This window comes from Phalacrocorax carbo, chromosome 1, assembly GCF_963921805.1.
Source record: "Phalacrocorax carbo chromosome 1, bPhaCar2.1, whole genome shotgun sequence".
NCBI lineage: Eukaryota > Metazoa > Chordata > Aves > Suliformes > Phalacrocoracidae > Phalacrocorax > Phalacrocorax carbo.
In genome coordinates, this window is record NC_087513.1 from 189,744,778 (window position 1) to 189,769,661 (window position 24,884).

General features: G+C 39.4%; 1 protein-coding gene across 1 annotated transcript in view; it reads right to left on the reverse strand.

Moving 5' to 3' along the window:
• LOC104041780 (complement C4) overlaps positions 1-22,210 on the reverse strand; it is a 57,365-nt gene extending 35,155 nt beyond the window's left edge. The window contains exons 1-14 of the mRNA XM_064440957.1: positions 21,835-22,210; positions 20,851-20,893; positions 18,715-18,797; positions 15,776-15,968; positions 14,545-14,725; positions 13,731-13,801; positions 13,334-13,419; positions 11,982-12,064; positions 10,794-10,881; positions 5,737-5,842; positions 5,436-5,559; positions 2,329-2,444; positions 1,392-1,559; positions 449-646 (exon numbers count right to left, since the gene is read on the reverse strand). Coding sequence (XP_064297027.1) covers positions 449-646; positions 1,392-1,559; positions 2,329-2,444; positions 5,436-5,559; positions 5,737-5,842; positions 10,794-10,881; positions 11,982-12,064; positions 13,334-13,419; positions 13,731-13,801; positions 14,545-14,725; positions 15,776-15,968; positions 18,715-18,779 — 1,479 coding nt within the window. The 5' untranslated portion in view covers positions 18,780-18,797; positions 20,851-20,893; positions 21,835-22,210. The remainder of the gene's footprint in view (positions 1-448; positions 647-1,391; positions 1,560-2,328; positions 2,445-5,435; positions 5,560-5,736; positions 5,843-10,793; positions 10,882-11,981; positions 12,065-13,333; positions 13,420-13,730; positions 13,802-14,544; positions 14,726-15,775; positions 15,969-18,714; positions 18,798-20,850; positions 20,894-21,834) is intronic.
• Between the last annotated feature and the right edge of the window lie 2,674 nt (positions 22,211-24,884).

The following is a 24,884-nucleotide window of genomic DNA, read 5'->3' on the forward strand; positions in this document are numbered from 1 at the left end:
CTTGAACTCTCTGGGGAACCTCTTCCAGTCCTGCATTCATCACTAGTGAAAAGATTTTTCCACAATGAATATTCTAAGTCATAATTTCTAGCCTCTGTCCCTTGTTACACTGCACGGCATCACGTAGGATAGAATCATAGAATCGTTAAGCTTGGAAAAGACCTCTAGGATCATCAAGTCCAACCATCAGACAACTATAGTTTGTCTCCATTATGTCTGTATTTCCTCTTCAAGTAATTTTAGGTTGCAATTAACTCTTAGGCTCTTCACCAAATTGGACAAGCCTAGTTCCCTCAACCTCTCTTGGTAGTTCAGGTGTGCTAGGACTGATCATCTTGGTTGCCCTTTGTTGGACCCCCTCCAGTTTCCCATGTATTACTAACTAGATAGATGTTCTGGGTTGTATCATTTCTATATATATATATATATATTCTACTATTCTGATTACCATATAATAGAAATAGTCAATCTTTCCACTGCCAGACTGATGAATATCATTCAAGGTGATGCGTAAGGTATCTCCAGGTGCCACGACAGTATGTGGGATGCTGATGCTGAGGTAGTTCAGGGAAGCAGACTGGTATCTTTCAGCTCTGATTCTGGTTTCAGGTGATTCTAATTTTTCTTTTCCCTCTTCAGCCTTTACCTGTCAGCAAAGAAAAGGACAGAGTGGGTAAAGTGTCCCTCAGGACACAATATACACTGTCACCCTCAATTCATATCTTGCCAGGTTATTCAGAAAATGCTGGGAAATGAGATGAGCCACTGCTGAGACCTCATTAGCAGAACCTGGCATCAAAAAAATAGGGTTTTCATGACTTTATTCTCTCACCCTCTTTTGTCTCTTTCTGTATTTGCAGTTGATATTTTTCAGGCTTGGTTCTTTCTGAATCAGAATCAACAGCTCAAAATCACAAAGTGTTTTTGTACTTTGGCAGACTTTTCCTCTTCTATTGTGCACGTAATTGAACCCGCTGAGTGTCCAGATGTGACCTACTGTCTGTATTGCTCAGGACCTTTTCCTTCACTGTCTCTCATTGTTTTTTTGTCAATTCTCATAGTGATATTCCTTACAGTCCCATACCAATCCTTCATACCAGGAAAACAAACACCCGAACCACAAAAAAGCACCCCTACCACCGATGTATGTACTCCCAAAGCCCCAACGTATGAGAGCACTCTTCACTTCAGTGAGATATCCCTCAGGCCTCCGGTCTCTCTAACATATCTTTCACAATCTGGACAAAGCTGTGCAGATGGTGTAAAAAAATCACATTCTACCCTCTGTGCTAATTTAATGAAAACTGATCATATTCACAGTCATCTGTGACCGTCTTATGAGCTGTTCGCAGCAGTATACTTTTAAACATGGATGTTTGGGTTTTCTTTACCATTATTTGAAGCATCTGAGCATCTCCAGGGATGTCAAATGTAAGAGAGACTAGACCCTCCTTATTAGAAAGTGCAGTTGTCTTCATTGGGGATTTTCCAGGTAAAGTAACAGTAGCAGTGACAGGTAGAGAGGCAGCAGGAGACCCATCAATCAAAGTGACAGATGCCTGTTGGAAAAAAAAAATATGTTTTTCTGTTACTTCAAGGAGATGCCTTGGTTTAAAAAAAATGCCCACAAACAAGAAGCAATTATTTTTATAAACTGAGAAGAAATACGAATCTGCACAAATTAGTATTTGAAAATTTGGGCTTTGAGAGCAGGGGGTTGTAACTGACTCAGTCTGAACTCCAGCTAAGGTAAAAATCTGTGAACATAGCTTAACAGCTGCCCCAGATTTTCAGTTACATCTGTTAGATGTCAGCTGATCCCAGAGATATTTGTCTTCAACTATTATAAGGTAAATTTCTAACTTTAACTCTTTGTAGAAAATTTTGTAAAAATACTTGAAGGTGTGAAGGTTAAAAACTCAAAAAACTAAATTGCATTTTTTTTAAAAAGACAATACCCTCTTTTAGTTTTCAGAATTTTAATTTGATACAGGATTAATTTGATACAACATTATTATTTTAATATTTTGATATAGAAGTGAGGAAGAGTCTGCTACATGTTTTATAAAACCCTGTAGTGCAACAGTGCATGGAGTACTTCCAGAACAGAAGCACAGCATCTTCTGGTTTTGGTTTCCCTGTTCAGGCTCTGTGTGTACAGAAACAAGACAAACCAGACACACAAACAGCAGCTCCATGTTGGACCTGTTCCTGAAGGTCTCTGTCCTGCAGAGCTCCCAGTGGATCAGATAAGGATTCTATAAACAGGGCAGATATAAATCCCTTGCTAGGGAGGCAAACGGGCACAGTCTGCTAAATGCTACATACCACAACAGAGAAGGGGGCTCCGGGCACAAAATACTTTTTGGTGTTAGCCAGATCAACAACATAAGGTGATCTCACAAACTTCACATTGCTGAGTTCCTCTTCCCTTATCTCACCACCTGTTAATATCAAACAGTATATGTTGCTATGGGAGCAATAACTATGTACTTGCATATGATCATAGCATCCATCATTTCTGTTTTCAAGATTAATTGCAGTTTTAGCAGCGTATATAAAGAAAACTGAAATATGATCCTTCCTCAAAGAGCTTCAGTCCTGAGAAGAGGAAGAGATGGGTGCAGGCATACAGGGAACACAACCAGAGACAGGCCAGTTCCAGGGCAGCGTGACATGTGCGGTGCTGCAGTGAGCCAGCACCGGCAGGGGTGTGCTCTCAACAGCTCAGACACAGAGACCTGAAAAGAGGTTCTTTACTCACAGCATAAATTTTTCCCTCCAACACATCATCAGAATAAGGTGCCTGCAAACACAGAGCACATGATATCACAGGAACCACTGTGGCTGTGCACCTCCCTTTCCAAGCTGTCGGGGCTTCATTCCTGGGGGAAGGCTACATCAAAGTCCAACATAAAAGTCACCAGAATCAGTAGGGGGGTTTGGACCTTAGATCCCTATTTTTCTGAAAGAGGTTTTTCTTTTTTTCCTTTTGACTGCTAGCGAGAGTTAATATTACCTAATATCATCTTCTGCAACTTTGCACCTACAAGACAGCTTGAGCGCCTGCTTCCCATCTTTCACCTGAAAAAGAGCCAGCAGTGTGCCCAGGTGGCCAAGAAGGCCAACAGCATCCTGGCTTGTATCAGGAATAGTGTGGCCAGAAGGAGCAGGGAGGTGATCATGCCCCTGTACTCGGCACTGGTGGGACCACACCTCGAGTACCGTGTGCAGTTTTGGGCCCCTCACTACAAGAGGGACATTGAGGTGCTGGAGTGTGTGCAGAGAAGGGCAACAAAGCTGGTGAAGGGTCTAGAGAACAAGTCTTATGAGGAGCAGCTGAGGGAGCTGGGGCTGTTTAGTGTGGAGAAGAGGAGGCTGAGGGGAGACCTTACTGCGTTCTACAACTGCCTGAAAGGAAGGTGTAGCGAGGCGGGGCTTGGACTCTTCTCCCAAGTAACAAGCGATAGGACGAGAGGAAATGGCCTCAAGCTGCACCAGGGGAAGTTTAGGTTGGACATTAGAAAAAACTTCTTCACCGAAAGGGTTGTCAAACATTGGAAGAGGCTGCCCTGGGAGACAGTTGAGTCTCCATCCCTGGAGGTATTTAAAAGAAGGGTAGACGTGGTGCTTGAGGATATGGTTTAGTGGTGGACTTGGCAGCGATAGGTTAGAGGTTGGACTCGATGATCTTGAGGGTCTTTTCCAACCTTAACGATTCTATGATTCTATGGTCTGAGCTTCTTCTAGTTAAACCACTCATTCTTCTAGTTAACTTCTAGTTAAACCGCTACCCGTAACTACTTCTAAAAGAAACAGTTACATGGCTTACTTTAAATTAAGTGCATTTAAAGACATACATTTAATGTCTTTATTTTCCACTTTAACACTCCAAGGTTGAGAGGTGTCAGGAAAGCCCACCAGCCTTGCCCTGTCATGCATATAATTAATACCAAACCCAGCATGTACACAAGTGTGGAGGCAGCCTGTCTGCGGGGGAAAGAGGAAGAGTGCACAGCATGGTAGAGGCCATGCCACACCATGAGATCTTATGTGCATTATGCTGGTGTGGTAGCAGAAGGTCTTTCAGCCCCTTTTGCTCTTGCAGCAAATATTGCAGCAATAGTGCATATATGTACCTATAGCAGATTATACCAAAGAACTGCACAGCTGCAATGCATTGGGCTTAATTTTAGAATTCTAAAGAGTCCTAATTAATATTTAGGATTTTTATGAATTTTTAGGAGTCTAGTAATTCTGAACTAAGTAACTAGACTCCTTCTATAGCCAATGGGAACAGACACCTCTAGAGTTCATCCCATCCATTCTCCATACTGACTATACAAAGTGCCTGAGCATCAAGCTCTGACTACATACATTACCTGCAGATATCTAAAATAAAAGGGATCAATCTCCCTATAAACAATGGGAAAAATCTTGCATACGTTGGAAAGGTCAGCTTGGTTGCACATTCAGCTTCAGAGGCCAACACTGAAGTTGCACCTTTCACCTTAGTCTCATATGACTAACAGTACCCCTTGCTACAACTCAAATAACCCATCAACCACTGCAACGAATTCAACTCAGTGCTTATTTGTGGGTAGTTCTAAAATATCTGGGGACCTACTCAATGTGCTTAGCACTATTGTGAACAAATTTCTACATAAATTCCTTCTAATGATCTGTGGAAATATTTATCTGTCCTCTGGGAAAACAAGGGCAAACAGCCACCGGAAAGCTTGTGGATAGGCATGCTCCAGGCTCATGTCCCAGATGAAGAGCAAGACCAGGCTACTGGGACTATATTATACTTGTGTGCCAGGTATCAGAGTATCGATAAAACTGTGGGCAGATGTAAGAGGACAAGCAGTACTTACAAGGGCTGGATTTCCTCTGCATCTCACTGCAGCTCTAATATGTATGCCTCACCTTTAGACTGACAGCTTAGTCAACTGAGGTGCAAAGCAAGCTAAGATAGCAAGCTTAACTAATAAATTTGTATGTATGGAAGGAGTAGACATGGCTGAGGCAGGTGCTCAAGCAAGATCTCAAGGAGAGTAATTTATTTGTGTTCATACCGGCATCTGGTGCCACTTCAGATGGACTAGGTTATCTTAGGTATCCTAGGGATGTTTAACACAGGACAGACCCTATAGGAGGGTACTACAGGAGACTTGAGCACTGCTGGAAGACCACACGGAACTACATAAGGCATTTAAACTAGTACTGGACATCTGTGTTCAGATAAGTGGATCTCATCCAAGATAAGTTTGTGCACAGAAGGGGGTCAGACGAAACTGTCATGCACTTAGCATGAGCAAGCTGTGCCGTGAAGACTGGTCCCATGGGACAAAGTTTCCCACATGAAGGATCCCACTAGAGAAAAAGCAATGTAAATATTAAAGACTGTATCAGCCAAGGCATAGTGAACTTACTTGCAGTTTCTACAGCAGTAACGGCAACATATAAATGAAAACCTTCCAGAGTGGAAATACTCTTTTTTAATTTCTCTTCCAGAAGTGGTGTGTTTAAAGTAACTCTTCCTTCTCCATTTTGAATCTAAAAGAAAAGTAGAAAAAAAAGTGACAGCCCTTGCTGGCTTGTTGCCATTAAAATTAAAAATTTGTTGATTATAGTATGACTATGTATTACAGGGATCTCTATTTCAGTGATTTCTGAAAATATTCATCTCACCTGGGATAAATAAGAATATTTGCACTGAACTCCAGTACTTACTGATAGCTGTTGTTCCAGGCCTGGAAGAAAGACTTTTTTCTCATTTTCATCAATTATGCCAAATCGCACATACGCAGCACCTTGAATCCCTTTCCCATAAGAGTGTCTTTCGAAGGAAGAAAAGTGAGGAGGTGAATCATTACATTAATAAAAAGCAAGAATAAATAAAACTAATAATATTATGCAGAAATAAATTAGGGATATTTGTAGGCATCCCATCTGTAACTAATACCTTGAAACCAGAAAAATTGTCACGCTCACTGATAACACAAACATGAAGACTTTTACTGGTCTGTGTACAAAGTCGTGATTTCAAGTGCAGACAAATATATGGAGTAAATCACATTGGCAGAATCACATGTGGAGACATCATCCCTTACAAAGGGAGCAAGGAATGTATCCAGTCTATTTAGCTTGAATGAACCGCTAATTCCTTTGTATGGGACACCTCATGGGCAGAGCATTTAAAACGGGGCCAGAGAATAATCTTATGGACTAATAGAAAGTACTTGGTACCTCTGAAGACCTCCAGAGATAGATCCTACCTACTGAAATTTTAATACCTGCATTAGGCAGGGTAATCACCCTCCACCCCATACCTTTCCTGTGGATTTAGGCAGTGTAGCACAGGGACCTCTTGTGAGTGAAATACTGGCCAGATAGGTATCTGGCCAGAACACCTCTGAACTCTCCATATAGGCCATGGAGAGAAAGGATCATAGAATCATAGAATGTCCTGAGTTGGAAGGGACCCACAAGGATCATCAAGTCCAACTCCTGTCCCTGCACAGGACAGCCTCAAAGTCACACCATATCTCTGAGGGCATTGTCCAAGTGCTTCTTGAATATCATCAGGCTTGGCGCTGTGACTGCCTCCCTGGGGAGCCTGTTCCAGTGCCCCACCACCCTCTGGGTGAAGGATAGGGCATGCTGTTGCACCTGGCAGGCTCCTTACTCAAGAAAACCCTGGCAGATGGCATCCTCCTGCAGCACAGCATGCCATGTGCTACAGGAGACCTGTCACGGGCACAGTGGTATCTTCTGCTTGTGGAAATCCTGCTTCGTCTCAGCCCTGTAATGGCTTATTTTTGTTTAAACAAAGCCTCTCAGATTGACCTGATCAGCAGCACCGATCTATACCAGTGAAACTAACTGAGAGGCAGTTCTTATGAAAACTGCTTAAAAAGCCAGAGCTAATAACTGCGGGAAACAACAGTCAATATACCAAATAACTGTTCATTACATGCATGAGCAGTTCAGAGAAATAAGTTCAATTACGAGGAATTCCATATGTTGATTTTGATGAAAGTCAGGCAGGCCTGCGTAGGTCCACTAGGACCTTTTCCAATAGACAAAAGAACAGTATCCAGTCATTCCTCTTAAATAATTTTTCCTCTTAAATAATTATGATGTTAATGAGAAATGAAGTATATATGAAGGATTTGTACAGTCCATAAATTCAAAATTAAGTGCTACAATAACATAAAGAGAAAATTTTTAAAAGGATTAAAATATTAAAGCCAGTTATCTGATATGACTTCATATCACAATATCAAGCAATCGTGATTAAAGCTAATAATTATTCAATAGAAACAAATAGAGAAGTGAAGGTGAGCAACAGGAGATTAGAAGAGCTGAGTTTGTTTAGCCAAGCAAAAGGATTTGGATACAGGGTTCTATCTGCTCTCTCAGGGTGTGCTGGGAAAAGGAAGGATCAGCACGCTCAAGGCAAAGAGCTCGAGGATAGCGGGCAGACGACCAATACGGAATAAGCTGGCCAGGGTTGAATTTAGACCAGAAATAAAACCCACTAGAACTGCGTGGGGTGGAGGATGCGTCTTCCATTTGGATATAGTGCCAAGATCCACGCAGCAAATCTAGCAACTGCACCCCGTTTGGACAAGGTTAATTAAATTCAATGAGTACAGTGGTGCCTCGGAGGCTGTGGCCAGCTGGCACAGCACAGCCCATGCCTGCTCTACTAAACCCCCTGTCTTCCACAGCAGGGTGGCCACATGGCCACATGCAGACCTAGGGTGGACCTTGGTCTGTGCATCCTCTTGAAGAGTTTCCAGGAATTTTTTTGGGAGTGCTGAACGGCTGAGGCCGAGCCTGTGCCATGCAACAGCCCAGCCGCTGGCAGCCAAGCTCTGGGGCTCAGGAACCTTTCTTGGAACTGTTGAATTTACTACCCACATGGCTCAAATATCTTTTCTGGTGTCATGTTCAAATGCAGAGAAAGGTCCTGCTGTATGAGAATAATTTTTCATATAAGGAAAACATCTAAGAAATAATATCTCAAAAGATATTAAATAATGTTTGAGTATAATAATAATAATTTGTTTGCTGCCTTAAGTTTGGAGGTCTTTCCAGAGTCAAACACAAGATGAAACACAAATGGTTGTGGTAGTGATGATACTTCAGTCACATGGACTCACAGAGTTCAATGCTAATATTTAATGCCTATTTAATAAAGGCTACTGTAAGCCAGATTACTTACAAGGTTAGTTACTGTCAGTACTCAACAAAGTCACAGAATTTTGTTGTCTAGACCAGGCTTTTTTATTCTTATCTGTGTATTGTATTAACAATTTCTATAGCTAGATCTTTCCTCCCTTCTGTATTGACTTTATCCTCTCTGCCATCCCCATCAGCTACTGAGATAGACACGAACTATCCAATCGTCATTTATCAGTAAGGTATTCTTATACTATTAAGTTATATGTATGTTTGTAAAAGATAACACTCAAATGGGCTTTGCCTAGGAGACTTAATTAAATACCTTGATAAAATTATACAAGTTATTCTGTAGAATTATTAAGTTATCAGAATCTAACTTCATTGTTAAAACATCTCCCAACACTGACACGTATATATTTTTGTATTATTAAAGATTTTAAACCATTAATAGCCAAATACTAAAAGTAAATGGATAAAATAAACTTTAGAGGCTTCAAAAATAAATACTGATTAGTTCATAAAATATACACAGTTCACTTTCCACTGTCTTGGGTATCATTACTGTACAGAAGATTTGCCCACTTTTTGACAATAAATACATTTAACAATACTAGTTACAATAACTCTGTGTGATTTTGTTTGTGGTTTTGTGTTAAGGAATGTTAAGGAACATGGTGAATCAACCTTAAAAGCCATGAGGTTCTGACTTATTTTTTAAGGAGCTGTTCTTAGTGAAGGTCTCACATTACTTGCTGATACTGCATGTTCAACTCTCTGCTGATGCATCAAAATTGCCCTGAAATAAATCTGAGCTTTTGTCTAGATAGGGAGAAATAAACAGAGTAACTATTTCAGTGTTATTTAGACAATGGAGGGTACTTTATTTCAGGAGATATATTTCTTCCATATCAACTATCCGGTATATTTGGCCATACCCTAAAAACCTACTCAGTTTGATAGTATTTGCTAATATTATTTTCTGATCTTTAAAGATATAAAAAATTAGGAATCCACAGAAACCAAGAAAATAAAATGTGAGCAAAAATTTGATCAGTCTCCTCACTCCCTTGAAACTGAAAACATTTCTTCCAACTGTGAGAGAAGTCCAGCTCCCTGGTCTCATGTAATAACATTTATTCCTTTTCAGAAAAAGAGAAAAAAAAAAAAGTATCAAGTTCTAATTTAATCAGCTTAGGAACACTAATTCAGATGTCTAACTTTTCACGCAGAGGTTCCTTGACTTTGGAAACATAAACTTCTGTTCAAGTGCAGTATTAAGTTTGTTTTTGTCAATTTCTAGTCTAGTGTTTTTCATGAAGGAACTTCACATACTCTTTCATTAACATGACACAATTTTCATACTATGATTATTGGGGTTTTTTTGCACTGAGTCATCTTTAAAACAGATTTAAAATCTAACTGTGAAGCAGATTTATAACATGTGACTTAATGCCACACCGAACCACTTCACTTAAATGACTGACTTAAAAATCTCATATAAATATATCCTACCAAAGTCATCAACTCTAGCTGTGGGAGTGGTGACTTCAGTGAAAAGGAGACACATTGCTAAGTCTCCAGAGAACTATTTGATTTCTCTCTCCATCTTCCCAGTGTGGCCAAGATATTTCTAGTCATTTTGGATTCCAGCTGAGTGGTAAATAAAGGAAGAACATTGTCCTAACAGGAAGTCGTTTGGTATTTCCACTGCTAAGAAACTTGAAAAATCAACAGCCAAGGAGGCTTGATATATGTTGATGAGCCACTGTTAGATCATACAGCAAATTTAGATCAGTCAGTGTGGGATTCAAAATACCAGATCTACAAACCACAAAAGACTTATTCAATCTAGGTTCAGACTGATTCTTCCAAAGTATTCAAAATATTTTTATAGGTTAAATCTTCATTGTCTGACTTTCTGTGTTACTCTGTGTTTGATGTCATTCTAGTTTGATATGGGATCAGGTGTAACTTATTCTCTGTTGAGCCTTGCCTCATGGTTTGGCCAGTCTGAGAGCTTTGTAGCCGTATCTCATCCAGATCAGTGTTGCACTACTGTGATGGTCATAGAAACTCCTCTGATTAACTGTATTTATTCACCTGAAAGCGAGTCTGCGTAAAATCATTAATCTCAAATAAGTACTAACTTATTACTCCCAAACTTCACTGGGCTTTGAGAAAATTTCATACCCAAACTTGAATCCATCTCTACTTGAATTACAGTAAATAGTAACATCTGAGGATTTAGAATGTTTCTAAAAGTTTAAATCAACAAATGTAAACAAAAGCAGGTTATCAGTTTGCCTGGAACCTTACCTAGCAACTCTGAGGAGAATCCTAAATAGTCGCTTTTTTACTAGCAAATTAAAATTTTCAGAAAAACTTGTTCCATTTTGATCACTGCCACTTGGATCCAGGTAGCATTTTACACTGATGTCTCAAGTTAGTAGTGGAAATAGAGAGTATATAAGATTAAAGTCAGATTCAAGTAAAGACAGAAGCTGGTTAACTGTTAATGACAAGGAAAAGGAAGAAGCCACAAAGTTCATCATCTACTTATCTGCCTCCTAAAACAGCCTCCCTGTGAGCACACCTACTTTGCCTCGATATCAAACACGAAGTTTTCATTCGAGATGTGGTAGTATGGCTGAAGTGGGATGAGTTTGACTTCAAAAGATGGAAGTTCTGCATGAAAAAAAGAAGACAAAAGGTCATGACATGCAAGTTTCAAACATACCTTAAACTCCTGGCATGTGGCAACACCCACTGAGAGGATGCAGCTGCACAGAGAGGATGTTTTAATTTGAATCAGCAGTGCACTTCTGAAGAAAATCTGATCATCTTCCCTTATTCTGCTTTGCTTCATATAGCGGAGCAGTCTTTGAGGACACAAAATTGATTTATTTAAAATGAAAATAAGCCGGAAGATAAGCTTTAACTGCTAATGGGCATTAAATGCCCTGGACTAGAAGCAGTCTGAAGTAATCCCAACCTAAAATGGGTTGAGTGAGGACATAAGGTCTTCAGCATCAGCTGTGTACTCTGCAGTTTGCTTCTATAAAGCCAAACTATTTGTGACTGTAGATATAATTAGAGTAATTTGCTCCTGGGTGTAGGATGCGGTAGCCTCTGCTATTCTGTTACATCCACTAGCTAAGGCAAAAACAGCTTTGTTAAACAGATTTTTCACAATATCCCAAGTTTTGCATTTAAGAAAAAACAAAAAACCCTGCACTACTTTTTATGAGAAAGCATAATTTCAGCACAAATAAATCAAGCCATTTCTTACCCCAGATTGTTAGATTTCTACATTTTTACTTTTCCTACCATGCTCTTACTTTTCTTTAAAAAAGCTTCTCTGAGTATAGGAACACCTCTAGTCAACTGCCAAACTGAATTCTACTGAAAGATAATATGTAGCTTTTTTTTTTTTATTATTCTAGTCTTCACTGAAAACTTTAGCCAGAATTGCAAAGATTTTAAAATGGAGTTAATCTCCATTTAATTTTGCAGTAGAAGAACCCTTCCCAACAGGATGTTTTATGAAAAATGTTGAAGTTACTAAGTCTGTATAAAAATAAAGGTGGGGTTTTTTTTTCACATACGTGGAAGGCACACAAGACCAGAGTTTTCCTTCTGTGCATCAGAGATAGCAATGAGGCACTGAAACACTGTAAATCTTGTCCTTAGTACCTAACTAGAGCTAGTTTGAATCACTGCAGTATGTCTTTTAGCACATAGTGATGACTTAATATAATTATAACGCAAATTAAATATTCTCTTACCATAAGGTTTAACTTCAAATTCAGCAGAAACATTAGACATTTCATATCGATGAAACCAGGCTTTGATTTTCCAAGTTCCAGGCCTAAAGTTCAGATTCAGCAGAAAATAGTTAACTAGGATTCCTCAGATATATTATTATGCTAATATATTTACATTATCACTAAATACTAATATTTTCCTTCTTTGGTTCTCATCCCAAGCTAATTTATTAATGGATTTCTCTTTGCTGGGAGGAGCCAGCAACATATTTCCAAATGTCCTAGGAAACACTCAAAAATACTTTATGAAGAACTGCAAGATAACATATTTGCAAACCATGAGTAACATGCACTGCCTTTTAAAAGCCCTCTGAAATTGAGAACTCATCATATATTTCCTATAGCTTATCTTCACTGTGATGTCAAAATCAATCTAGCAAGAATGCAAGAACACGCTGAATATTAAGTAAAAGCTTGACTTTGGAATCAGAGGTAACTAATTACACTTTGCAAACTGAGCCCTTACAGAAGTGATGTCCTGAATGTAGTCATACAGCTGAGGAGTTATTTAAGCAGTTTGCTAATCTGTTCCTTACCAGGATAAATGTTGCTAATTGCAGCATATTAAGATTAAATTCTGGACCCATCTCTCCAAGATGAGGTGCTTAAAAGTAAAAAGAGATTAACCATAGGCTCAGTCCCTGCTCCATGGTGAGAAAGACAATTTTGAAAGGTAATTCAAGCAATTCAGCAGTTAAAAAATCTTAAATACTTCAAGAGGTAAACGGGGTGGATCTGGATGGTTTGATCCGGCTAATAGGAGGTAGGGTTAGTCCTCCTCACTTTAGACATTATACTGTGAGGTCTTTCATCTGTGTAGTTCCCCCCCAGTCTCCTCTACAGCCAATGGAGAGAAAGACAGTTTCAGCTGAGACATGGTGCATCTCATGCTGACAAAGGTGTCTAAAACAGGTCACATGAATCACAGCCTAAATATGTGACTTCCTCTCCAGTGTCAGAGAAGGGAGTGCGGGGTGACTGGCTCAGGTGTAGACCCCTGCACGGCAGGAGGCTCCAGGGCTGGCTCCAGAGCCACCATGCTTGGCTCACTGGTGTCACATGCTGACAGTGTGTGGTGGCGATTCCCAGGTGTAATCAGAGCACAACTGTCTGCTTTAGTGCACCTCCTATCCTAAAGAAATGGTAAAGCAGACAATACACAATAAGAAAAAAAGAAAAGAGAGGAAAACAGGGGAACAGAGTAGAAAGAATGGAAGGACAAGACTCTTGTTTTTAGCTTGAAGATAGTTCTGCTGCAAGAGACATTTTGACATGTGAACCGTTGTACTGCAGAAGGCACAGCAGTAACGTACTCGGCAATGTCAGGTATTTCAAAGTTTTCACTGAATGCTGTTTTTATTTTCCGGTCTGACTTTTTAACTACCATTCCTTTTGAATTCTGTTGAAAGAGAGAAAACAAACATATAGTTATGCACCGGGTGTCAAACATTTACACCCAAAAGCTCAAGTTCATATACCAGTCCCAAGGAAGAGAAGATGCTCTGCTTACTTTCCTACTTTAATATTCACATGTTACGTTTCTCTCCATGCTCGTGATCTTGGCCAAAAATGACTAGACATATCTCACAATGTGTAAATAGTGGAGAGGAGCCATAGCTATGGATCTTGGACTCTTGGATCTTTTGTGGAAGTTTTTCATAGTTCCCGTGCTGAAGAAGCACTCATTAACAGTGGTTTTTGTATACTTACTAGCACAGCAACTGTAACTGTGTCATCTGTTGGCCTCATAGCATTGTCCAGAATGAAGATCCTGTACCTTACTGTTTAACAGAAGAATAAATGTGTTCACATATTTATTACTGGCCTTTCTAGATAGTATTTATCACAACCTCTAAACTGAGTTACTGAATTTAGGGTAAAACACTTTCTTTTAATGAAAAGAAGTAAGTCTGAGAAATTTCAAAAAAGAATTCTGTTCTTCCATAGGCTTTGCAAGTTACATGACCAAACATACATTTTTGAAGCAAATTCTGAAAGATACCCAGGGAGCTTCACTCACTTTTGTATTCCTTCTGCGGTCAAGGCCTACAACCAAACTCAGGAACTTTTTTGGCTTCCTTCTCTTGTTACTTAAGTAAATTGTTAAGTAACAAAACAGTTGTGGTCTTACAGTGCAAAGGACACTTATTGCCAGTATTGCAAGCAGAAGCGATAGGAAGCTTTTTGCAGGTTTCTCACAATTTTGTTTTCTAAAGCTAAGTTATTATTAAGCTTTTTGAACAAAAAGAAGCAGGTTTTTGTCTGGCTCCTGTTAGAAGATAGAATGACTTTTTGACTCTGGTTGCATTTCCACTTGGGTTGCTGCAATGTGCAGTGCAGACCCTGTGGAAGCCCTGGCTGAAGAAGGCAAGTTTAAAATCTGCACTGGCACATACACACAGAGATAGCTGGGTTTAAACAAGAAGGATTTACATTAGGAAGGATCAAGCAATTACTACTTTTTCTAATCATGCCCTTGTAACATCTATATTCAACATCTGAAATGCAGCATTTGTATTTTAACCTTTGGAATTTGGTGTGTATATAGGCTTATCTGTCTGAATAAAAATGTAGCCTTTCTTGGAAGACAGGAGGATGCGAGTGCTTTGAATGGTCTTATAAAGCTCCCTGCTTTCAGTGACTAGCAGAATATATGGCCGCTTATTCTTCTTGAACAGATCCTGTTGCAGAGTCCCTGGCTTGACCTGAAGAGGACAAAAGGAAAAACACCACAGAGTCAGGTATGAACCTGGTAACTTTGGAACCACAGAGCTGAGGACCCAAAACAGCCAAAGGGCTTAAATAATTTTGTTAGCACCATTCGACAGAAGATACTGAATTATATCTTTCTTATTGGGTGAATATTTCTTTTTAAGTAGAAGTACTATCTAATCCCCATTTTCCACCACAGAAACACACATTCTTCTGTCCAATGGCAATAACTCAAGCCCAGTGACTTTTCTTCAATTTACACGTATGTTAAATTCCAATTACCATGTCATCTGGTAGCTGAAGCAGCATCCCGTACTCTTTCACTTGCTAAAATCTTGGCTGTGAGATTAGAGTTTTACCTCATGCAGGTTAATACAATGTTTCTAAACATCATGATCAAGAGGAACCTGATTTGACAGCTCAGTTTTAGCCTTGGGAGTAATCAATCAGAGCTAAACTGAGTCTTGCTGTGTACTGTTTTCCAACCAAATAGCCCAAACTAATACTCCTGAACTAAATGCTGACAGACTTCAAAGAATCATGTCAGAAGCAAATGATGCAAAGCAGGGTGTAAAGAATTCATCAACTTACAGGTTTGCAGAAACATCACAGGCTTTGGTCTGAGAGACTGCACATTTTTAAAGGTTTCTCCTATTTTCTAAAAATGGCCAGTACTCCAAAGGCATGAATGCAGTCTTAGTTTAGTGATGCAGAGCAACAAACAGCGATAAAACAATTAAATGTTTTAAAATTTAATTTAATCACTGATCTACAACAATGAAAAGATCTTTCATCACCATGTGACACAATCTTGACCTTGCTTGTTGGGCACAAAAGAGTACTCACAATCACCATTGAAATTATATTAAGTATTGTTTTATTAGCTGTTTGGGTGAATAAGGTGCTGCTGCCACTGAAACTGGGGTTTTGTCTCCTGTCTCTAGGGATCAGTGTTCTCTCTGTTCCAATATATTCCTAGTATAGATTATGTGGCTTTTTATCACCAGATTAAAACACTTACACCACTATGATGGCAGACTCACCATTATTTTTTTCATCTCTTGGTAATTGTTATTTTCATTAAGGTTAAAGGTGACCCTCTCTGAGAGCAGCTGACTTTTTGTCTCATCTTTGAAGTACGCAGTAACTTGCACAGGGTGCTGCGCTCCATGGACTTGAACTGTTATTGTCTCATGTATACCCAAATGCACCACATTTGGGGCAGTAATAAGAAATCTAAAAACAACATAGAAAGAGATTGTCCAGTAGGTAGGCTGATTTTTGCATAACACAAGAATGTTCAACCAATACAAATTTTAAAGAAAAAAACCAGACTCTCACAGAATAGTTGAGCTTGAGACTTGTGGAGATCACCTAGTCCACCTCTCTTGTTAGTCAGAGTAGAGGTTAAAAGAAGACAGTTTCTCTCTGACTGATCCCCAAATTCTGAACCATCACATTTAGGTCCTACAAAAGATCAGTCCCTATAGATAAGGGAGAAAAAAACCTGCAATATATCCCAGGGACTGCCATTTATAGCCTGGTTTAACTCACAGAAAGTTCTACAAACTCAACTTTCTGGAAAAAAACCACGCCATGCATTAAGAGACAATGAATAGATAGTCATAAATACATATTTGATACTATGAAGTCGTGTGTCTTCGTGTACTAGCACCTACATTATGCCACCTTATTCTTTAATACGTCAGGAAGTATCAATTTCCTATATAACCATATGTATGTAGTTTCTAGTAGCTGATATTCATTCAGATGTCACTGTTTGTGAAATGCTGGTAATCAGAGACTGCGGAAGGTGAGACCACGACCCTGGGAAGGGCTGAGTTGGAGGCTAGACTGGTTGGGATTTAGTTTTTTCTCTTTATTACTTTCTTTTATTCTTAACTTTGCTCTGGTGCTTCTTGGTAATTAATTTTATGATCCTTAAAATGTAGATCATCATTCTTGCCCTCTTTTTTTGAAGTATCTTTTACACACACAGAAATCAGAGAACTATGTGAAAAGCTATTAATGTTATAAAGGTGCATACACAAAGAACAGTTCTGAGCTCAAGAAAGCTGCTTTTGGAAAATGATTATTCTGCAGAAGACTTCCAAAGTGAAAGGTAAATGATTTTACCATTATCAGAATGTGTTGGCTGAATTTTTTTTTTACTTTTATTTTTTTAATGTTTCTGCTTTCTTAAATTTATAAAGTGGAGGGTAGGGTATAAGGGAATAAATCTGATATGCTTTTTTTTTTCAAATGAAACTCAAATTTACTTCCTTTTGCTGATAATAATCACAGTGCACAGTGAGAAAAAAAAACAACAACAACAAAAAAAATCATCTTCCATATGGTTAGTGAAATACATCATAAATGGTCTGGGTCTTTACACAAACATAGGGATCTTGGGAAAGAAAAACAGAGCAGCTTCCAATAAACATTAAAAAGTTTTATTGTTTTTACCTACATATTTGTGAAAATGTTTTCTAATGTTTCTAATTTACAATGGATTATGAAACTTGTCTTTCAGTTACATCTACCCTCATACAATGCTTGGCCCTGATCTTTATTGTTTTCATTTGTCTAATTGTCTTTGCTGATTCATTAGTCAGGCAGGCTTGGCATCCATATACATTCAAACACTGGAATGTTGAGAAGACAGTTTTCATTTTCAGCTGTGTTCATTGTATTTTCTCAACGGCATTGAAGGGATTTTACTCCAAAAGTGTCACTGCGTCACCCACTCAGAGTCTGTTGGCTCTATCAAAAGGTGACACAAGACCTGTCCTCACATATGCAAAATTGAGCATAATGCTTGCTCTCTGCTGTAGCCTACTGAAATTTAGGGTCTTGATTTTTTTACAGTGGCATAGTTAGTTGTTTAAAAGTTTATCAGTGCAATAGCTCAGACAAACATTGTCACTAGCCTACACTGCCCATAATCTCATCTAGCCAGACACATGCCAGATCTGGTCTTGAAGTGTCATGATGATATTTTCCTGACACAGTGTTCAGTTTCATATACCTAATACGTTCAGCACCTTGTGTTTCCCACATCTAATTACCTCAGACAAAAATATCTCAGTCCCTGTTCCCACTAAGATTTTATTACAGATGACAAAGCCTGTGCTTTACTGAAGATGAAGTATGCCTCAGGATGCACCATAGGTACCCCAGTAGCAAGTTTCCATGGGGCTGTAGTTTTCATGCTTATGTGGAGACTGGAGGGCAACACCAGAGTGCAGTCAGGTGTCTGCAGCTGGCTAAAAGAGAAATAAGTATTTGGGGCTGGAGATAACCTCAAAGGTGGGTCGACAAGGAAGTGGGGGAGGGTTTGATCTGACTGCCAAAATATCTCATGAAAGCTCTGCTCTGGCTATGGCAAGTACCTGAATACACTTGACCTTGGTGGGAATAAAGCAAGAGACTCTTCTGTACCTCTACCCTACAGATAAAGGTTAATTTGAAGGACCATCAACATACTCTGTAGGTTTTCTCAAAGAGTTACATCTATTTCCCAAACCCAGGAATTTGTCCAACTAGAAGAACCAGTATCAATGTATATAAATCTCCACTAAAATAAAGGATAAGCACAGAAAAAATCCTGAAGCTCTCCCAAATGTGAAACCTTTGCTTTCTGCAATGTATAAATCAATTACAGAGAGTAATTCTTTCCCAAGATTTTCCAATCCAGTAAATGTAATAAACTAAAGATGAACAAGCAGCAATAACAGCAAGAACATAATGATTTAGTAGAACATTTCAATTTTTTTTTTTTACTGAATGGTGATCTCTCTCTTTAAAAGTGCCTTAAAAGGGCAGTTTTAAGCTTTTTACTTTTTACCTATTTAAGGATACACAAATTTTCTGGGGTCAGGAAACAGGATTTGTTGATTCTCTATCAAGACCGTTAACATTTCCTACTTTGTCTTTCAAGGGATTTGTTAGGAGTGAATAATTAATAATAAAATGTACTTACGATGGTGCTTGCTGTGTATTGGACAACAGCGAACAAAAGCTCACCAAAAATACCAGCCTTTCCATTGGAGAACTCTACAACATCTGCAAAACAGAAATACCAAACAGCCACTGTCAATCTACCCTTGAGGTGCAGGCTGCAAGGAATGGGCTGATGGCACATTGCAGCAAAGAACATTACCGGTCCTGGTTATTTATTAATAACTTGCAAAACCATGCAAGCAATGATGGTGGACATGTTAGCGATGCACAGATTAATAGCCTGGGGAGAGACATTCTGGACTAAGCCACAATTTTACATTTGATTATTCATTCATTCTCTTCCCAGCTTCAGCATTTTCACATGACAGCAACTAAACGTCATGTGCAGGGAGAAGTGTTCACAAACACTGCAACAGCAATCCCAAAATCAAACAAGACATCATGGCTAAAAGAGTGACTGTAAAGCACTTCTAAATGGGGGCAAATGCCAGTGACAGGTCCCTTCTCCATGCCATTACTTAACTCCAGGCATCTCTGTGGTCCATCAAAAGTGAGAGAAAGCTCCTTCTGATTTAGATAGCACCAAAAGAACCGTGCTGGAAATCTGCCTGTACAACTCAGTCCCAGTCTGTAGTGCTTGAAGGCATTCATCTGCTTTAACTTAAGTGGAAATAAAATGCACATCTCTGTCAGAGCTACTCAGCCCGATTTTCTTTTATGGTCAAGACAGAGGGCTTTTCTAGAGGGTAATTAGTCTCATCTTAGCATAAGCACATAAGATGACTCATCAGCTGAAGGCATTCCAGACTGCAGGAAAGACACACAGTGTCTTAAAAGGCAGGATACTCAAAAACAGGGTAAGGGGCGGGGGGGTGGGTGGGGAGATATTTGGATAACAGAGGAATAACTGTTTGTGCAGGAACCAGCTTTCATCAAAGGCAAATGAACGAACAGATCTCATTTTTTTGCAAGCCTTTACTGGATCATTGCCTCCCAAACATAATTTTGTTGACTCATGAGAATGGAAAAATGCCCATGTGATTTACAGGCAGGTCAAATCCCAGAAATGATCACGTGGCTGTCCACAAGTTCTGAGGATAAACTGCCCTTTAATACACCACATTTAAGTCTCTGTCTTTAATTATTAGCAACGGATGCCTTAAATCACACTCCATTATTTGTAAGGTGAATTCATGCTCACAGCAAGGGCTCGCTGCCCACAGTCCTTTTGCACTGTGAGGGGGAAGGGACCTCCACCTCACCCCATCCCTTGTTTAAGAGACAGCCCTTGCCTTGCTCTTCAGACATAAGCAGCTCCAGCAAGAGCTGCTTCGAGACAAGGAGGAAGGGGAGGAGAAGAAGGTGTAAAGCATCAACAAACCAGTTCACTGTTTTACACTGAGTGTGTCACTAGTGTGGTAGCTCCCTCTTAGACAAAACCAGATGGATGGCAAGTACTTTCTGCCCATTGGTGGTCACAGAAAGTACCAGCAGCAGTAGCAATACGAATGATTCTGGCTTCAAACTCACATCAGCAAAAGTTAAGTTTTGCCTGCTCTAGGCATAGGTTTTTTTCCCAAGAAACAGTCAGTTGCCTTCACTTTTCCTCTTCTGGCTTCCCCCCTTACTTCAGCTGTCAATCAGGAGGGAGAAGGTGAGGAAAGGTGCCTGTGGATCCTCTGCGTCCAAATCCATGCTCTTTGGGAGATTTTTACAGAAGATCAGGAATGGAAAGTATTAAGACCATAGTTATTTTCACTCTGCCCTCCCTCCCCACCCTCTCATTCCCTCTGCAGTTATGTACTGACAAAATGGACTTATTTCCATGCCAAAATCACTCCATTTTCCTCAGGGCCTTTGGTCTCTCAAACCCACGCTAGGTGGTGAGGAAGCATAGAGATTTCCACCACAGAGGTGGTCTGTGCTCGGGACAAAGACAAAGGTTTTGTGGAAGAAGTTCTCTTGGGAACAGGGCTCATGCTCTCTCCAGGGAGCAGAAGAGGCTTGTTAAACTTGCAGCTGGTAAAATAGGGACTTCTCACTTTTGTACGAACACAGAGAAAATAATGGGGGAAGTTAATTAAGAGCAGCAGTAGCTGTGGAGCATGCTAAGGCTCCTGCCCTTTTCAGAGACAGTTCCACTGCTAGGGCTTACCTGGCTGCCATCCAAGGTTGGGGCTGATGCAATCACTGAGTCACTAAAACAGAACAAGAAACCAGTATGAATGGGACCTTTATTTTTGCTCCAGACAAATAAAAAATAAGAAAAAAAATAATGAATCTTTGCAAGGTCAGTGCCCTTTCCTTGAGTAACACATACAGAGTTCTCCCAGATGGAAAGTCAGCAATTTGCAGAAGACAGCAACACAACCAGCATGGATTTCCTACTCCTGAAGTCACAGGAAAGGCGACTTTGGACTGTGAGGTCACACCAAAATCTCACTGTTGGGCCGGTCGTTATCAGAGGGGAAGAGAGGGCTTTCCATTGTCCGGGCTGCCTTGTTTGTCAGGGGACCAAGGTCTGTTTGTACAGCTATACAAATAGCCATGTATGAACTCAGAATAAGGCATTTTCACAGATTGATTTTTAAAGGGGACCTTGCAAAAGACACTTTTTGCTTTCACTTGTTTTTAATTGGATTTGCACACTTTTGCTTCCTTGTGAAGTAAATACATTTATATGTATACATAACGGCTACCCATAGCAATATGTTGCATAACCATTTTATGCTTGAATTTGAGGAGGTGTTCTGACTCATAATAGTAAGGCATTTTTTTCCCCAGAATATAAACCAGTAACAGTAAATAAATAGGGATTTTCTCACTCTCTCTCCCAAACACAAAACAGCAAATGTAGCCATAACCATTTATATAACTAAACTGAAAATTTCTTATGCTATATTTTTCCATCTCTGGGTTTGTATAAAATGATCATTGCACTGGTTCTCTGGTGTCATAGATTCTTCAGATTGTCCTGGATTGCGATTTCTAGTACAATTGAAAATATTCCAGTCCAAAGCCACATTAAAATATAATGAAATGAAATAAAATAAAATGAAATAATATTAAATTAAAAAAAAAAAAGTTTTCATTGAAGGTCTCCAGTACATGAATGAAAGAGAGAACACAGAAAACTCACCCTAAAATGACTTATGTTCCTGTCTTTTTTCTAAAGGCGAAGTCCTTTCCTATTTACTCATCAGCCACTTTTCACCAGGTACGTTATTGATCCTTCAGTTGACCCACAATCCAGTACAGTGTGTGGAAAGCACAGTCTAGGATTGATGTATCTGTAAGAAGGAACTAGCAAAGCCTGAACTCAGGGACACAGACTTGCTTTACTTTGAATATATGCTATTTCTCCTTTCAGTAGCTTCATTTGAACTTTGTAGGCTTTTGCAGCATTTTGAGCACCAGAGTAGTTTTTGTTCTTTGGCTTGAAGTGCTTCCAAAAGGCTTTTTCCCCTTAATCTGCCTAAATACTAACAAGACCAAACTCTACTTCCACTTTCCTCCTGTATTCTTTCACCTCTGCCTGGCAGAAGGGTACAAAGGACAGCTTCACAAAGCACATTTTACAAATAAGCACCGAGATGATATCCTCTTTACCAAGTTACAGGGAATTGTGACGAACACAAAAGGCAATATTTCACTTCTGACATTTAGAAAATTAGATTTTGAAATCCTTTTTCAATAGCAGACCATGAAGTGTGGGTTTAATGTGAAAAGTTCCTCTTAACAGCAGGGTAATTGCTCTTTAGGATCAATTCAATTTGAAAATGTAAATTTAAACTATATTTTCTCTTTACCATAATCTAAGTCATGAATTAAAAACTTAATCTAGGCTCTAGATTTTGCTTTTGCCATGAAAAATTGTCCTTTTTGTCTACATTGTCTTTAAATGTTCTGCATTTAGTGCTCCTTAGTGTATCTGCAGAAAACAAAAAATCTATTTGAAAGAGGAAAACTAATATATCCATGGGGCTTTTTTTTGCCTGGATTTTAGGGGGATTAAGCAGCCAGTCTTAGTTTTTTTCTCATGGGTTCCTCCCTCCTTTTCCCAGTAGGTAGGCTCAATTCTGTCATTTTCTTAACATAGTGTCAAAAAAAAAAAAAAGAACAAAAAAACCAAAACAAAAGAAAAAGATAAAAAAAGAATTTAGGATTTGTGAAAAATGTACAAACCCAGCACTGCTTCTGGGAATTTAATATGTTGCAAAAGTGACCTATGTAAGACAGTATGGGTTTTTTTAGGTCAAGCAATAATTGCGTTATACTACTGACATAATATTTCACTCTACTGTAATAAAGCATCCCATTTTTTTTGTCAACTACCTTCTTCAGAATCTCAGAGCTTTTGTGACCTTTAACAAATGTAGGCCAAATTTAATAAATATACCAACTGGAGCCTTGCTGAAAGAAAAAGCCAATGGACAGGTCATGGCCAGGAGGGAAGGAGGCGTCTGAGCATGCAGGTGGCTCTCTCACCCCAGAGGAAAGCAAAGAACTGCTGGAAATGAGGAAGAAACCAACTTGGCCTAAATCATGCAGAGTATCTGGGGTACTGTCATTGTACCCAAACATCCTGACACTCTGGAGTCTTATTCTTAAAGCCATCCTCTGTTTTTTTTTTCTTTTTGTTCCATCTCATTATAAAAACCAAAGACAACCCAATTTTTCCTCACTACCAACTGTAACAAATACACATTATCTACAAAACACAACATATTTCAAATATTTTGATCTTTCCCAACATCTCCATTCTTCTGGGCTGTTATGAAGAGAATTGTCTCTTTAGGGCATTCTTCTCCTTTTCATGGGTGCAAAAGGTAAGTTAAAAAAGCAAAAGGCATCTTGCACGTACCTGTGGCAAAGGCTAAAATTTTAACTAGCTGAGAAGAATAAGAATAAAGCTTATATAGCCAGTTCTGTGGATTTGGGAGCATATAATGAAATCAAGGGAAACCAGCCTTTTATGCAGGCAAAATTTAGAGCAGTAATTTATAACTATTACTGACCTTCATTCCTTGCATTTCCTGACTTCTTAAATGGAGATACTCTAATGTTTCAGATGATCGCACAATTATACTAAAATATGTTTCACAAACAAAAGAAGAAAAAAAAATCACATACCATGTACAGCTACAGCTAGCCGTGTGCCTATCTGGCACTGGCAGCTTTCCTTGTTCTGATTGCAAATTAAATCTAAAACATTCACTTCACCCAGTAACTCAGAGAAACATGAGCCACAAGAAAGCTGCTCCTCTCCCAAGCCTGGGAGAAGGCTCGGCTCTGACCTCCATTGCTCTCAAGAAAGTTTAGGTCAGCTCCACTGGCAGATCAGAAGCTGTCCTAGGTTTTTTTTGCTCCCTTGGTTTTAATGTTCAAGGATGAAATCAAAGAGAAAGGGGGAAAGGAGGCAGGATATGAGTGTCAGGAGAGTTTTCTTTGTATTGTAAAGTAGAGGCTGCTTAGTCAGTGTCAGAAGCTGCAGTACCTCCCCAGGCAGCAGGCAGAGCATCTGCTGCCCTGTTAAAGAGGAATAAAAACTGAATTACTTTTGTAGCAGCTCAGTGGGACAGTTATTCAGGTAATGTATGCTGATTTCTTCTTTCTGCAGAAATTTAGCCATGGAGCTCTGAAGATTTGCAGCCATCAGCTTTTTAGACAGCTATTTGGATGAACAATGCACCTCTTCGTACTGTCAGGGAGAGGTGTTGTACTCAACCTGGACACAGTGGTCACAGCAGGAATATTCCCTCTCACTAACCCGATTTTGTAGAAAACTACCTCCAGCAAAATGACACAAAAGAAGTCAACTCAGCTGCCCTCTCAGAGGCTTAGGTGCAGAGGGGAATAGTGATGCCTTCAGAATGGGACTGGCTGGATATCCTCAAAGCCTGGCTCATGGTACTTTCTTCAGACATGCCCTGCCCAGATCCTATGGGTTACACATTGCACCTACAGAAAAAAGGTGAAACTATAACAAAATGTGAACACAAAGGATGTTTTCAACGCATCTTGGAAGGAGCATGGATCTGCCCTTGCTAATATTTGAGCATGTGTCCTGTTATGTATTTTTATGATGTGGGTCGTATTTCCAGGCTATTCATGCTTTATTTTGACTTGACTTCTGAATCAGGAAGATAAATTTTCAGTCATATCGGGATGTGGCTTTAAAACACCTCT